General features: G+C 33.8%; 2 protein-coding genes across 2 annotated transcripts; both read left to right on the top strand.

Annotated features, from left to right (window-relative positions):
• The first annotated feature begins 1,916 nt into the window (after positions 1-1,916).
• Positions 1,917-3,117, top strand: LOC133032002 (uncharacterized). Its single transcript, XM_061105810.1, has 2 exons — positions 1,917-2,135; positions 2,809-3,117. The coding sequence occupies exons 1-2, from the start codon at positions 1,917-1,919 to the stop codon at positions 3,115-3,117; spliced, it is 528 nt and encodes a 175-aa protein (XP_060961793.1).
• A 7,273-nt stretch (positions 3,118-10,390) lies between these two features.
• On the top strand, positions 10,391-11,996 carry LOC115704810 (ubiquitin-conjugating enzyme E2 10). Its single transcript, XM_030632021.2, has 4 exons — positions 10,391-10,600; positions 11,163-11,290; positions 11,398-11,502; positions 11,613-11,996. Exons 1-4 carry the CDS (start codon positions 10,531-10,533, stop codon positions 11,754-11,756), a joined length of 447 nt encoding a protein of 148 aa, XP_030487881.1. The 5' UTR covers positions 10,391-10,530; the 3' UTR covers positions 11,757-11,996.
• The last annotated feature ends 1,586 nt before the right edge of the window (positions 11,997-13,582 follow it).

Below are 13,582 nucleotides of genomic sequence, written 5' to 3'. Positions count from 1 at the left end.
ACTTGGATTTCATTTAAAGGTACTCTTGTACGTATTTTTGTGTTGTAGAAAATTATTGAATGATGATTGCTAAATGTAGAAATTACACTATATATGGGAAAAATATAAGAGTTTATTTTTTTATGGCATAAATAAATAATGCTAAGGGGTTATTTTTTTTATTTTTTATTTTTTACATTTATATGAGTTTTTTTAGGAATTATTTTACAAATACACAAAAACAACAAAAAAATTACAAAAATACGATTTTAGGGAATTTTAAACATTTTTACGATTTTTTTTAATTTTATTTACAGAAAATACGTTCTTTTTATGTTGTACTCTTGTTAATTTGTTGTTGATTATTTGTTATTTTTTGTTGTTGTTGCTTTGATGTTATTTTCATGTTACTTTTATGTAGTTTTCTTGTTGTTTTCATGTTGTTTTTATGAAAAACCGTAAAAATGTAAAAAAAAATTCTGTAAACGTAAAAAGATAATTTTTTTTACAAAAAATAGTGCCTTATGTAATTATCCCTCTTTTTATGCCATATTTTTCTAAGAAAAAAGAAGGAAATCCCATATTTGTAAACAATAATAAGTTTTATCGAAAAAGTCGTCGGCGCCCGAAAAGTCACCATCGCCAGAAAAGCCACCGTCCCTGGAAAAAGTTACTGAAAAAGTCACCAAAAAGTAGATGTCTCAAATATAAACAAAAATAGAACCGATTATAATTAAAATATAACTGGTTCTGTAACATAAAAAATAAAAACAAATAAAACAAAATAACTCAAACTAATTATAATTAAATTAGAATTGGTTCTATAACATAATGAATGAAAATAAATAACACAAAATAACTCAAACCAGTTATAATTGAAATATAACCAGTTCTGTAACATAAATAATAAAAACAAATAAAACAATATAACTCAAACTAATTATAATTAAATTAGAACCGATTTTATAACAATGTTATAATGAATAAAAATAAATAACAAGAAAGAACTCAAGCCGATTATAACTAAAATAGTTACGGTTATATAGACATAATGAATGAGTATTTTTGAAGTAGATATGGTATGAGTGTAATTATTTGGTGGGTTAGAACATGTTGAATGGATGTTTTTGTTTAAGCTATTTTATTTAACTGGTTTTTGTGTGTGAGTTTTTATCATAGTTGCTTTACAGAACCAGTTTTTTTTGTCTTAAATTTTTAACTAGTTGATAAATATGATCGATTTCTTTATATTATATTTGAGTTATTGTGTGCTATTATTTGTGTTTATTTATTTTGTTATGGAACTGGTTCTTTTCATATTTATGCCTCAATATTTTTTGAAATTGATCTCCATTTTTTTTTTAAAAATTATAATCGGTTTTATGAGGTATTATGTGTTATGAGATTTTTTTTATTGTAGAACTAATTTTGTTTTTAATTTATGTTTCAGTATTTTAGGAACTGATTTCCCTTTTATATTTTAATTGTGATCAGTTTGAATTATTGTGTGTTACTTGTTTGTATTCATTATGTTATATAACCGGTTCTATTTTAGTTATAACCGATTTTGAGTTATTTCATGTTATTGGTTTTTATTTATTATAACACTGTTATAGAATCAGTTCTATTTTAATTATAACTGGTTTAAGTTGTTTTGCGTTATTTATTTTTATTCATTATGTTACAAAACCAGTTATATTTTAATTATAACCGGTTTGAGTTATTTTGTGTTATTTATTTTTATTCATTATGTTATAGAACTAGTTCTATTTTTATTATATCTGAGACATTTTATCCCCACTTTGTTGTTTTTTTTTTTAAAAAATTATAACCGGTTTTATGAGGTATTATATGTTATGAAGTATTTTATTGTGAATACTCATTCCCTAACTCATCGCACGCATGGAAATGTTGGCTGGATGGCTCTAAAACTCGACATGGCCGAAGCATTTGACCGTGTTGAATGGAGCTTTCTAAAGAGAGTTATGGAAAAATTCCTTTTTCCACCAAACTTTATCAACCTTATCATGTCTTGTCTCTCCACTGCATCATTCACCCTCTCCATCAATCAGCAACTAACTGGCTCTGTAACTCCAACCCGTGGAATTCGTCAAGGTGACCCCCTCTCCCTTACCTTTTCCTGCTATGCTCGGAGGGTCTCTCTTTGCTCATAACCCAACATGTCGACCAACGCCTCCCCCGGAAGCATGCCCTCGGTCTCAAGATCTCTCGGGCAGCACCTATCGTTTCCCATCTTTTTTTTTTCGCTGATGATAACATTCTTTTTAGCGCTGCACCCCAATTGCAGCCGCTCAAATCAAGGATATCCTTCACACCTATAGCCTGGCTTCAGGTCAACTTATCAATTATGCCAAATCATCCCTTTATTTTTCACCAAACACCTCTGTCTTAGTGAAGGATTAGATCACCTCCTTGCTCAACGTGCCTATTCGGGACTCCATCGAGAAATACTTGGGTTCACCTCAATCTTTTGGGCGTTCAAAAAAAGAAGCCTTCACCTACCTCTAAGACCGAGTGTGGTCCCACCTCAGCAGGTGGAACTCAACTTTCTTCTCTAAATGACGCAAAGAAATTCTCCTTAAATCGGTGGTCCAAGCGATTCCGTCTTACGCAATGACCTGCTTTAAGTTTCCCCACTACTTCAATAAAAAAGTTGAGCCTATGATGGCTCAATTTTGGTGGCGAGGCACAACTCAAAGTAGGAAAATCCATTGGAAGAGTTGGTCATCGTTGTGTAAATCTAAGTTTCATGGCGGCCTCGGCTTCCGTTCTATGAAAGCTTTCAATCAAGCGTTGTTGGCCAAACAGGCTTGGCGTATTCTTCAGGCTCCTTCCTCTCTTGTTGCCCAGCTTCTCAAAGCTAGATATTACCCCCACTCATCTTTCCTTGACTTTGGTAAGGGGCATCACCCTTCTCTTGTTTGGAATAGCATCTCTTGGGGCAAAACACTCCTCCAATCTGTGTTACGCAGTTCTGTGGGTAATGGTACCTCCATATCTATCTACAAGGATGCTTGGATTCCGGGATATGGGAAAATACTTTATCTTCAAAAGCCAGCTACTCTTGATCATAAGGTTTCTAGCCTAATCTCCCCCAACGGAGATTTGGATTTTTAGCAACTTTAACATCTTTTCCCAACCGACATCGCCCAAGCTATCCAATCCATCCCTCTTCTGCAATCTCCTTGCCAAGACCGTTTGTATTGGTCCCGTACCCCACATGGTGCTTACAATGTAAATTCGGGATATCACCTTGCCCATGACATAATACACCAACTTGATCCTTCGACCTCTACCACCACTCGTCAAGAAAAATGGTGGAAGATGATCTGGAACATGGAAATACCCCTAAAAATAAAACACTTCATCTGGCGAGCCTCAGTTAATGCGGCCCTAGTCCGTGAGGAAGGCATAGCCCAACATCATATTTACCACGTTAGCAAGAGGATGGTAGGAGTAGATGTCTGGTACTAGGGATTTTCGTGGTGCGGGTGGTGCAGGTTGTAGCTATTTTTTCAAACCAAACTGCATATGCGGTTTTTATAATTTCTCAAACTGCAACCGCACTGCGAGATCTTAAAACCGCAAAAACCACACTGCAAAAATGTGGTGTGGTGCGATGCGGTTTGAGCAATTTACTCTATCATAATTATCAAATATTATAATGAAAATTGAAAAATCAAACTAATGAAGATTTAACAATACAAAACAAAAAAATCTTATTAAAGTTTTAACATCATAACATGTATAATAATCATCAATCATTATATTGAATTGTCTCTATAAAATAAAGTAATGTAGACATATATTATATATATATTTGTTCTTATATAAAAAAAATAAAAATCATATTGTAAGAATTAGTAACTTTATAATATATAGTGTAGTGCAATTTGAACTGCAATTATTAATTCAAAACTGAAAACCACACCGCACCGTGCGGTTTGGAAAAAATATAAACCGCAACCGCGCCACAAAAGATTTCAAACTGCATTTTTTAGACGGTTTGATGAATATGGTACCCTTTGATAGAGAAATCAACCTACTATCTACTAATAGCATCCCGAAAGCTGCGACCCTACTTCCAAGCACATTCAATCAAAGTCTTTACTAATAATTTACTTTGAAAAGTTTGGCAGAAGCCAGAAGCTTTAGGAAGATTGCTTTAATGGGCCATGGAGCTCAATTAATTTGACATTCAGTACATCCCATGCATCTCGATCAAGGGGAGGGCCTAGCGAACTTCATTATGGAGTGCAACAAAACTGAGGAAACTGCCAATACACTGGAAGTAATTGCACCCACTTGGAAAGTGTATGTAGATGGGGCCTCGAACAAAAGTGGATCGAGAGCAGGAGTAGTGATGATATCTCCCAAAGGGTTACGACTTCAGACTACCCTACAATTTAAATTCCTAGCCTCCAATAATGAGTCCAAGTATGAGGCCTTGCTAGCAGGATTGAGATTGTCTAAAGTTATGGGAGCCAACTAGTTATAAATTTTTAGTGACTCCTAGTTGGTTGTTAAGCAAGTACTAGGAGAATATTAGACCCACAGAGAGAATATGGCCTCTTATGTCTCGACTGCAAGGAATTTCTCCAGGCACTCAAGAATTACAAAATTGAGCACAAGAAAATGGTCAAGCATAAGTTGTGAATAAGATGTTAAAGGTCGCACACAAGAATAAACTTCTAGCCTGTAAAAAAAATTATCTTGAAGAATTGCTACAGGTACTCTGGGCATACAGAACCACTGCCCGAACCACCACTGTGCATTCTTCATTTTTAATGGTATATAGATGTGAAGCAATGGTCCAGTGGAAAGCACCATTACCTATAGGACTACCTACGATCCAACCACCAATCCATCATTGCTACAAGAATCATTGGATCTCATAGAAGAACTATAGGAGGAGTCATAAATACATCTGGCTGCATACCAAAGGAAAGTGGCAAAATACTTTAATTCAAAAGTTAGAAACAAAAAGTTCTCAACATGAGACTTGGTTCTAAAAAGAATCTTTCTTGACTCACAAGATCCCAGAGTAGCAGTATTGGGTCTGTGATTTTGAGAGCATGGAATGCCGATAATCTCTGAAAGTATTATCAATAATCATGATTACATTTTTTGATTAAAAAAAACCTTTTGTGAATTAAGAAATTTATGTAATATATGATCATTTTTAAATTATAAGAACAAGTTCTACAAAGTGATTCAAAAAGGATTGAATTGTTTTAGTCACTTAGGGGGAAGTGCATAAGTATAATTAAATGCATTGAAATATTACTCTCAAAATCAAATGTCAGATAAGGAATTAAAAGAGCCTTGGGGAAAGGTAAATAAGAGTGTCTCCCCGATAAAAAAGAAAAAAAAATTAAAGATTACAACTCCAAAAGAAAAGGTTATAGTATTTTGGTAAGACAAGATAACTGCTTTAAATTGTTGGGGCATAGGCGTGCCCAAACTTTAGGGACATCTGAGAATAAAAGATTGCAAGTTAGAATAAAAGTTGCACATTAAAAAAAAAAACTTCAAAAGAGGGAAGATAATTTACTGAAGCATGGTCCTTCAAAAGGCCAGAGATCAGGGTCTTACCAGACTTACTATATATGTCTTGCAGCTGCTCATCTACCTGAACCAAGAACCTGTCCAGATAGTTATGGATAATCTCTTTTACTTTTTCTTCCCAGTCTGGAGTAGATCCCTAGTTGGATCTTTGGCACTCCTTACTTGACCTCCTAGTAGGAGAAGGACGTTCTTCTTAGTTACCCACCATGGGCTGGTTGGCTGAAGGAGCATAATGAAGAGGTGGAGAAAGTCCTGATTGGATGGAGCTTGACCCCTCCTTTTGAAACCTTGTGCCCACAGATTTCCTCTTGACAAATTGTTCCAATTTAGAAGCCGTACATACAAAGACTCAAAATGTTGGTCAGAAATTAACTTTAAAAGACATAAGTTCAGTGTAAAGTAAAGAAGTTTTACCCTTGGCCTGCCCAGAAGCGTCATCCCAGGGAAGGATATATGGAACTCTTGTCATTTGAATTGGACTCTTCACTCTCCACACTCGCAATACCCTTACCCTTGCCCTCAACAATTACTACGCAGAAAGTTGTGGTAGACTCTGATCCCTAAGGCCTAATGACAACAAGGGCCTCACTCAAAGACTCTCCCCGCTAAACCCTCTTCCTAGCAATTCTCTCCCTCTTGGTTTCTTTTTTCTTCTCAGAAAGGTTATCAAAGGGAGCTTCAGTCTCAAGTTCTTTCCTCTTGGTTCTTGTATTCTTCTTCAAAGAAATCTTATCAAATAAACCTTAAGGTTTGCCCAAAGAAGGGTAGAGAGTAGAGACCATACTTGATGAAGTTCTTTCTCGTCACCAACTTGTAGATATTTCATCTTGAGGTGAGAAACGAGAGGATATGGTTGGCCCTATCCCTGAGTTGTAGGGTAGGTATTGGCTGATCAAAGGTGGGAGCCCATTAGAAGGTATGATGCACAACCTTTGCACCATAGCCCATAAAATAATCCCGGGCATAGCCGCCAATCTTAGACATGGCGGGATCATTCCTGCCACCAAACCAAATGTAGCCCAACTGGCTGAAGTAGAAGTACCTTGATTGACCCTGACTAGGGTTGGATTTTAGGTCAAAATACCATCTGATCTCGAAGGGCGAAGGTTGTGGCCAACCCATATGTGCATATAAAATGAAGAGGGAAGACATTTACTTGATCCCATTTGGACTCAACTGTGCTGGGCAGATCCCAAAATAATTGGCTATGTCTCAGAAGTACGAGTGAAGTGGCAGGATAGCCCCTGCTCAGCATGGGGACCAGAACACACCATCTAGTTCTTAGGAGGGGAATATTCTAGGTATTCTTCACCTGGCGAGTCAATGTCAAGCCCCCCAACTAACTTTTTGCCCACGAGATTCTTTAACCTTGCATGAGTCAGTGTAGATAAGGGAATACCCAAGTAGCCTCTGGCTCCCCTCTTTGGGGCAAAGGCACTGGGGCTGCCAATTCCTCCTTAGCATGATCAGTCCCAGCATAGGATGGCAGCCCATCTTCATTTAGAGGCTCCCTAGCATCATTGTACCCCCTAAGAGGTTTTTTGTAATAACATCACAGTCTTTGACTAGCCTCCGGGCCGGTCATGCCCTTTTTTTAAGCTCAGTAGGCCTTTCAGCCTACTCAACATGCATCTTAGCTTAGTTGGCTTGTGCAACCCATCCTATTACCATCAGTTTAGCAAGGTGGGGTCAATTGAAGGAGCTGCGCAATAGGTCTACTTTGTCCTGGTCAAATTTGGATCCTGATTGGTGTACCGTGCAACTATCACGAAAATGTTAACTTTAGATGGTTTCTTCAGAAAGGAGGATCTACGTCCCTCTAGCAGGGTGTTTGGGACACCTGGTCGAACAATGTATGTCCAAGAAGCTAGAAGAAATTTTTTCCAACCCCAGTTTAGCTCCCAAATGGATCGACCATAGTTTTCTCTTCCAATCCATTCAGTGTGGTGGTGGTGTTGGATTTCTTATTCAGGAGAACCACTGTTGACTTCTAAGTCAAAAAAACTGCTTGAAGAGCTGTTTGGAGAATCACTAGATGAAGAACCATTTGCGTGGAGTGCGAGATGATCTTTAAAGAGAAGGTTGAGAAGATCTACGTCTATCCAGTGTTCACCTCACCAATAGTCGCGCAGGTTCATCTGTGCAAAGAGGGAAAGGGAGGTAAACATCTAGACAACATAAAGACCATATGGGCAACATATAATCAGTCGGCTAGCAACAAAAACACCTCGAATAGGCCGGCCAGGTTCCCTAAGAGATTTAAGATAATTCTACAAAAAGAAGCCATAAACCTTGGTTCTTTGTGTTCTTCAAGACCCATAATCAAAAATGTGGGAAACAAAGTCAAGATTCAACCTTTTCAGCTAAAACCCTACATTAACCTATCCTAACATACCTGGGCAACTGTAGTGGTTGGGTTTCCCTAAACCTAAGGCATGTAGGCTTTTTAACCTCCAAAAATGGTGTAAAATAAAAAACACAGATCTTTTAAAGAAAAAAAAGAAGGTTAAAGGAACTTACTCACTAGGTGAATCTTGGGGCAAAGCGTGGACGTTGACGAAGACGACTGTTGGTTTTCCCTTATGCAGTGGAAGACAAAGGAAGAACACGAGGAAAAGCTTTGAGTTTCTTGAAGTTTTTCTTATTTTTCTCTAGAATCTTTTCTGGAAGAAAAAACAAAAATGAGGGATTCAAGAAGAAGAAAGGCCTTTATATAGGCCTCATTTATTTGATTTTCTCCCAAAATTAATTAAATGGGAAATTAATTCCTAATAAAATCATCACGGGGAAATAAAAAGAGCAAAAAGTGAAATTATGGGGGGAGTGCAACCGTCAACATGATCTCCCATAAAATGTGTTTTAAAATTGTCACAATGAGAACTGACATTTAATAGTGAGTTGAAGAGGCTGAAGTGTGACCATTCACAAAGCGCCTGGCTAGGTCACCAACCTATCAGCCAGGGAAGACAAGAGATCTTGCAAGAATGATTCCACGAGAAAGGACAAGTCTCGAGAAAGGTCTGGCTAGGTGATTAACCTACCAACCAAAAATAACACTTCCAGGAGTGTCATATAAGGCTACATGAGCCTTGATTTTTTCTTCAACAAGCTTCCACAAATATCTCAAACTGAATCCTACAAACTTGGATCTAGCAAATCTATCTAAGAATAAAGGAGCTTCAACAGATCTTAATTGCACCCTAGAATGTAGGGATATTTATTCTTTGTTTACTCCTTTTACGGAGCTAATGTAAAAATCTTCCCCTTATAAATAGTAAATAAATTCACAAGGAGAAAGGACCGAGAGCTGAAATCATACTCAAACATCTAAGAGCACTTTGGTGAAAGATATGCTCTATAAACACTTTGAGAGCTGTAACTAGAATTCACTTTGTCTTCCTTAATGATCTGCCCGATATTATCTCACATTCAATACAATTAAAAGATGAGTAGGTCATTATCCATATACAAGGGGGCCGAACCTCTATATATCTTGGTGTTCTTTATATATATTTATTATTCCAAACTATTTATTGTTGATTAACTTGTGATTATTTGACTATGAGTCAATTGTCTATTTTTTCAGTCGACAAAGGTCATAGTAGTAAATGTGCTCTCTTGTAAGATCATCTCCAATGGAGATACAAATAAGCAATGTAAATCTAAAATATAGCTCACTTAAAAAAATATACTTCAATAATGTGCCAAAAGGTGATGTAAATTTGGCACATAGCAAATGTTGTGCCAAATGATACAAAATTTGCATCATCATAAATATTAATAGTATTATTGACTTTTATGTCACTTTTATTATTTTATTAATGTATTTAGCTATAACATTGATGATGAACTATTTATATTCTTTTTCTATTGTTTTACATAATAATAAAATAATAATATTAATGATAAAATTATTATTTTTTTTACTTTTAATAAACAAAATTAAATTTTGCATCAAGTTTTGTAATTGTACATTGGAGTACAATACTAAAAATTGATGCAAATATATCACAAAGTATTTTTTTGTGCTAAATATAGTACAATTTTTGCATCTCCAATGAAAGATATGGATTAAGTATTTTACTGATCCATAAATGTGTAATTCTTTTTTTTTTTTAAAAAGTCACAAAGGAGAAAGCAAGAATGTAGTAGTATAGGGTGTTTCTATAATGTACTATCCAAAAAAAGTGTATTGATGCATTCTTTACTGTTTCGATATTTAAGAAGTTTTTTCAGTCCAGTTCTTTTTTATAGTTGTTTATATTATAATTATTTAAGACATTATGTAAAATTTTGAAAAATTCAGTATAATTTACATTATAAAAAGTAGTATTTAAACAATTTATTTTATACATGTATAACTATAAAATAAAAGAATCACGAGTGTAATAGATTATTTAAACCCTATTTATAACGTGCTAAATTTTTTTAAAGTTCTTAAAATTTTATAAAATTAATCACAACCTATAAGACCATTAAAATAAGTTAAACTAAAATATTTATCTAAATATCGAAATAAGTAAGAATGTATCACTATACCCTTTACCCAATAACATATAGTTTGACAAGTAAGTAAATCATCTTGTTAACTCATCCAAACTTTTTTGTGATATTTGAAAAAGTAAAGAAAGCACTATCATTAGTAAAAAGTAAAGTTCATAGATAGATAGATATTTGTTTCGGCTACAAAAGGAAAATAAATTTTTATGGAATCTATTCTGTACCCACTTTGAGCAGTCCAAAAGAAAACAAATGGGTCTTTGCTTTCGGCCTCTCCTTAGAACCACTTGTCTTATTAAATTTATTTATAAATACACCATTTTTTATGTCAGTGTTGTCCATAGAGAAGTTCTTCATCTCAGTCTCAATATCTCATAAAACATTGATCATCTTCATAAAAAGTCTCATACATATATTGTATACTCAGCACTAGCTTAATTGAGAAAACTTGCTTTCCTTTCAATGGCCTCAAAAAGAATATTGAAGGAGCTGAAGGACTTGCAAAGAGATCCACCAACTTCATGCAGTGCAGGTAAACATCACATAGCATAACATAATACACAACTATGTTTATTATATAAATATAGTCATTTCCGAAAATAACTTTAAATAAAACGTTATATTTATAAGGGTAAATAGCGGTATAAATACTTAAATTTTTAAGTTTGTAAGTGACATAAATTTAATTTTTATTTTCAGCGGCACAAGTACTCAATGTTTGTAAAACTATAATTTTCTTTCGGGCCACAAGACAGATTCCGTTTTAAATTTATTAAAAGAACATTTGGAAGTAACTGATACTACAAGTTTTTATCTAGAACTAATGATCTAGAATCTGCACCTTATATGTGTCTTGTTTAAGACAATAACAAAGTATGAACTGACAAAAGTAGAGAAAAATTTCAATTTTATAAATATTGGGTACTTATGCTACTAAAAATAAATATTAAGTTTATGTTACTTACAAACATAAAACTTTAAGTATGCCGCTATTTACCCTATTTATAATTAATTTATTTTACTAATTTCAATCTTTACATTTTTTTTTTCTAAAATGGAAGTGTTACATTAGATCATTTGGTTAATTTTTTCAGGTCCAGTGGCTGAGGACATGTTTCACTGGCAAGCGACAATTATTGGTCCAAACGACAGTCCGTACGCAGGGGGTGTATTTCTTGTAACCATTCATTTTCCTCCTGATTACCCATTTAAACCCCCAAAGGTACTTAATTTTTCATACCAAACCCAACTTCACCAATTTACATGCACAAATATACTGACATACCTATTTGATTTATTATTATATTATTATTGTTGTTGTTGTTTAAGGTAGCCTTTAGGACAAAGGTGTTTCATCCAAACATAAATAGCAATGGAAATATATGCTTGGACATACTGAAGGAGCAGTGGAGTCCGGCTCTTACCATATCCAAGGTAACCAACTAACCCAAAACCATGTGATGTTAAAAATAAAAATGCATGTTATGAATTTATTTATTTTTCCAATTTTTAATTTGAATTATTATTGTTATTGTGTTATGCAGGTTTTACTATCGATATGTTCTCTGCTAACGGACCCAAACCCAGATGACCCATTGGTGCCTGAAATAGCTCATATGTGCAAGACTGACAAATTCAAGTATGAATCCACAGCTCGTAGCTGGACTCAAAAATATGCCATGGGCTAGTCTCTATCTATATATAATATATTCAATATTAATAATATTAAGAGTAAACAAATACTATGTGTTTTATGGAAATATTGACACAATAATATATGTTTTCAATAATAGTCATTTGATACTATGTAATTTAAAATGATACATATTTCGTATCTTGAGGTCCAAATCTAGTCAACAAATTTTATCAATATGACAAATTTGTTTTTACTTATAAATAATTGAATGTGAATCTAAAACTCAAATAAATGAGTGTTAGTTTGGTTATATTTATAAAATTTTATTAATCAATTTAATTATAATATGCTAAATTTGTATTTAGATAAAACAAAATATTAAATAAGTATCATTAAAAGCATAGCAACCGAATTTGTATTTTAATTGTTGTAATTTTGCAACACCTCAAACAAAATTCGATTACAATTAAAGAAGAAAACAGATTATAAAATAAAAAAGAATTTAGAATAAAGTTAAATATGCATATCCATAATTGTTAGGAGTGTGTCCTAACAATTTATTAGATTTGAATAAATTGTTAATATAAAGAGAAAGTTAAGGAACCAATGACAAATTATTAGACCACCAGAATAAAAATGACATTTCCAATAATTTAGAGTCAAATATAATATTAACATTATGATTTGTAAAAAAAAAAGAGAATATTATTGTTTAACTAAAAGCGGAAATGAAATTAAATTTCTCTTAAATGTAAGAAAAAAAAAAAAAATCTCAAGACAATCTTAACACTAAATTGTAATTCAAGAATAAATGTGTCAACTTAGATAACGTTAACTTCAATATAAGTGCCCACTTTAAGCTTTAACTTTCTCTCACTTGGCTTCGTGAGATCCCTTAGTCCCTACTTGTGCTTCATTCTTATCCTATTTTCCCTAGCCTTTGTTGGACTTGCGTTGAGAAAAATATTAAGAAGATTCATTCTTCTCCTTTTTTAGCTTGCTTGCCTCAGCTACACAGTGTGAAATTAGGTCAGTAACACTCCATATTTTATTATAAGTGCTGTAGGTTGTTTTGATAAGGCTAAAAGAGATAGGAAGTGTATGAAGAGCACGATAAATAAAGTAAGAGTTAGGAAGAGGACTATTATGACCTTTCAATTTGGACTGAACATTCACAATTTTTAAAATAAAATCTCACTCCTTTTGATTCACCACACCTAATGGCTGTCATGTCATCTTTATAAGATGTCCAAGCTTCAGCATTTTCACTAGTATCGTATAGTTTTTCTACAATATTGGAAAATTCTTTGGCATTTGTAGTGTCTGCAGGCAAACCACTCAATAGATGTTCATGAATGGAACTTTTTATAACAATGAGGCTAAGATATTTTGACTTTTCCCATTATGCATGAAGAGTTTTCTATGCAACAGTAATGATATCAGTACGATCAACAGGTTTTTCTTCTCGCAAGTATATATCCAAAACCATTATGCCTAAAGTAATTTTTACATATCGTTTCCAAGCCTTAAAGTTAGAGCATTTAGAATTTAGATGGAATTATTTATTATTGTTCAAAGAAAGGAGACCGAAAAATTAAAACTTGTTTAAGCTATATGAGCAATGCAATTAGAAAATATTATAGAGTCAACTGGTCATTATAAACTTCCATTTGGAGGTAAGAATATAACACACATATGATCTAGCTTCATGAAGATAACAATAAAGAAAAAATATATATCTGTTATCCAATTTTTTTTTTCACTTGACGTGGCATGTCCACGTAAGCCAAAGATAGAGTACAGGTGGAGTACAACCTCGCCAATAGCAGAACAGAGCCTCCATACAATATATAGCAGAACCGTCAAGCAGCATTTGAA

This window comes from Cannabis sativa, chromosome X (assembly GCF_029168945.1).
Source record: "Cannabis sativa cultivar Pink pepper isolate KNU-18-1 chromosome X, ASM2916894v1, whole genome shotgun sequence".
NCBI lineage: Eukaryota > Viridiplantae > Streptophyta > Magnoliopsida > Rosales > Cannabaceae > Cannabis > Cannabis sativa.
This window is presented reverse-complemented; position numbering and strand designations above follow the sequence as displayed.

Bases quoted from the DNA above. Each gene is read 5' to 3' on its own strand.
- LOC133032002 (XM_061105810.1), top strand. From the start codon at position 1,917: ATGGCCGAAGCATTTGACCGTGTTGAATGGAGCTTTCTAAAGAGAGTT. The intron at 2,136-2,808 runs GTCTCTCTTTGC...TTGGCCAAACAG, and splicing joins TTTCCTGCTATGCTCGGAGG to GCTTGGCGTATTCTTCAGGC.
- LOC115704810 (XM_030632021.2), top strand. From the start codon at position 10,531: ATGGCCTCAAAAAGAATATTGAAGGAGCTGAAGGACTTGCAAAGAGAT. The intron at 10,601-11,162 runs GTAAACATCACA...TAATTTTTTCAG, and splicing joins ACCAACTTCATGCAGTGCAG to GTCCAGTGGCTGAGGACATG. The intron at 11,503-11,612 runs GTAACCAACTAA...TGTGTTATGCAG, and splicing joins CGGCTCTTACCATATCCAAG to GTTTTACTATCGATATGTTC.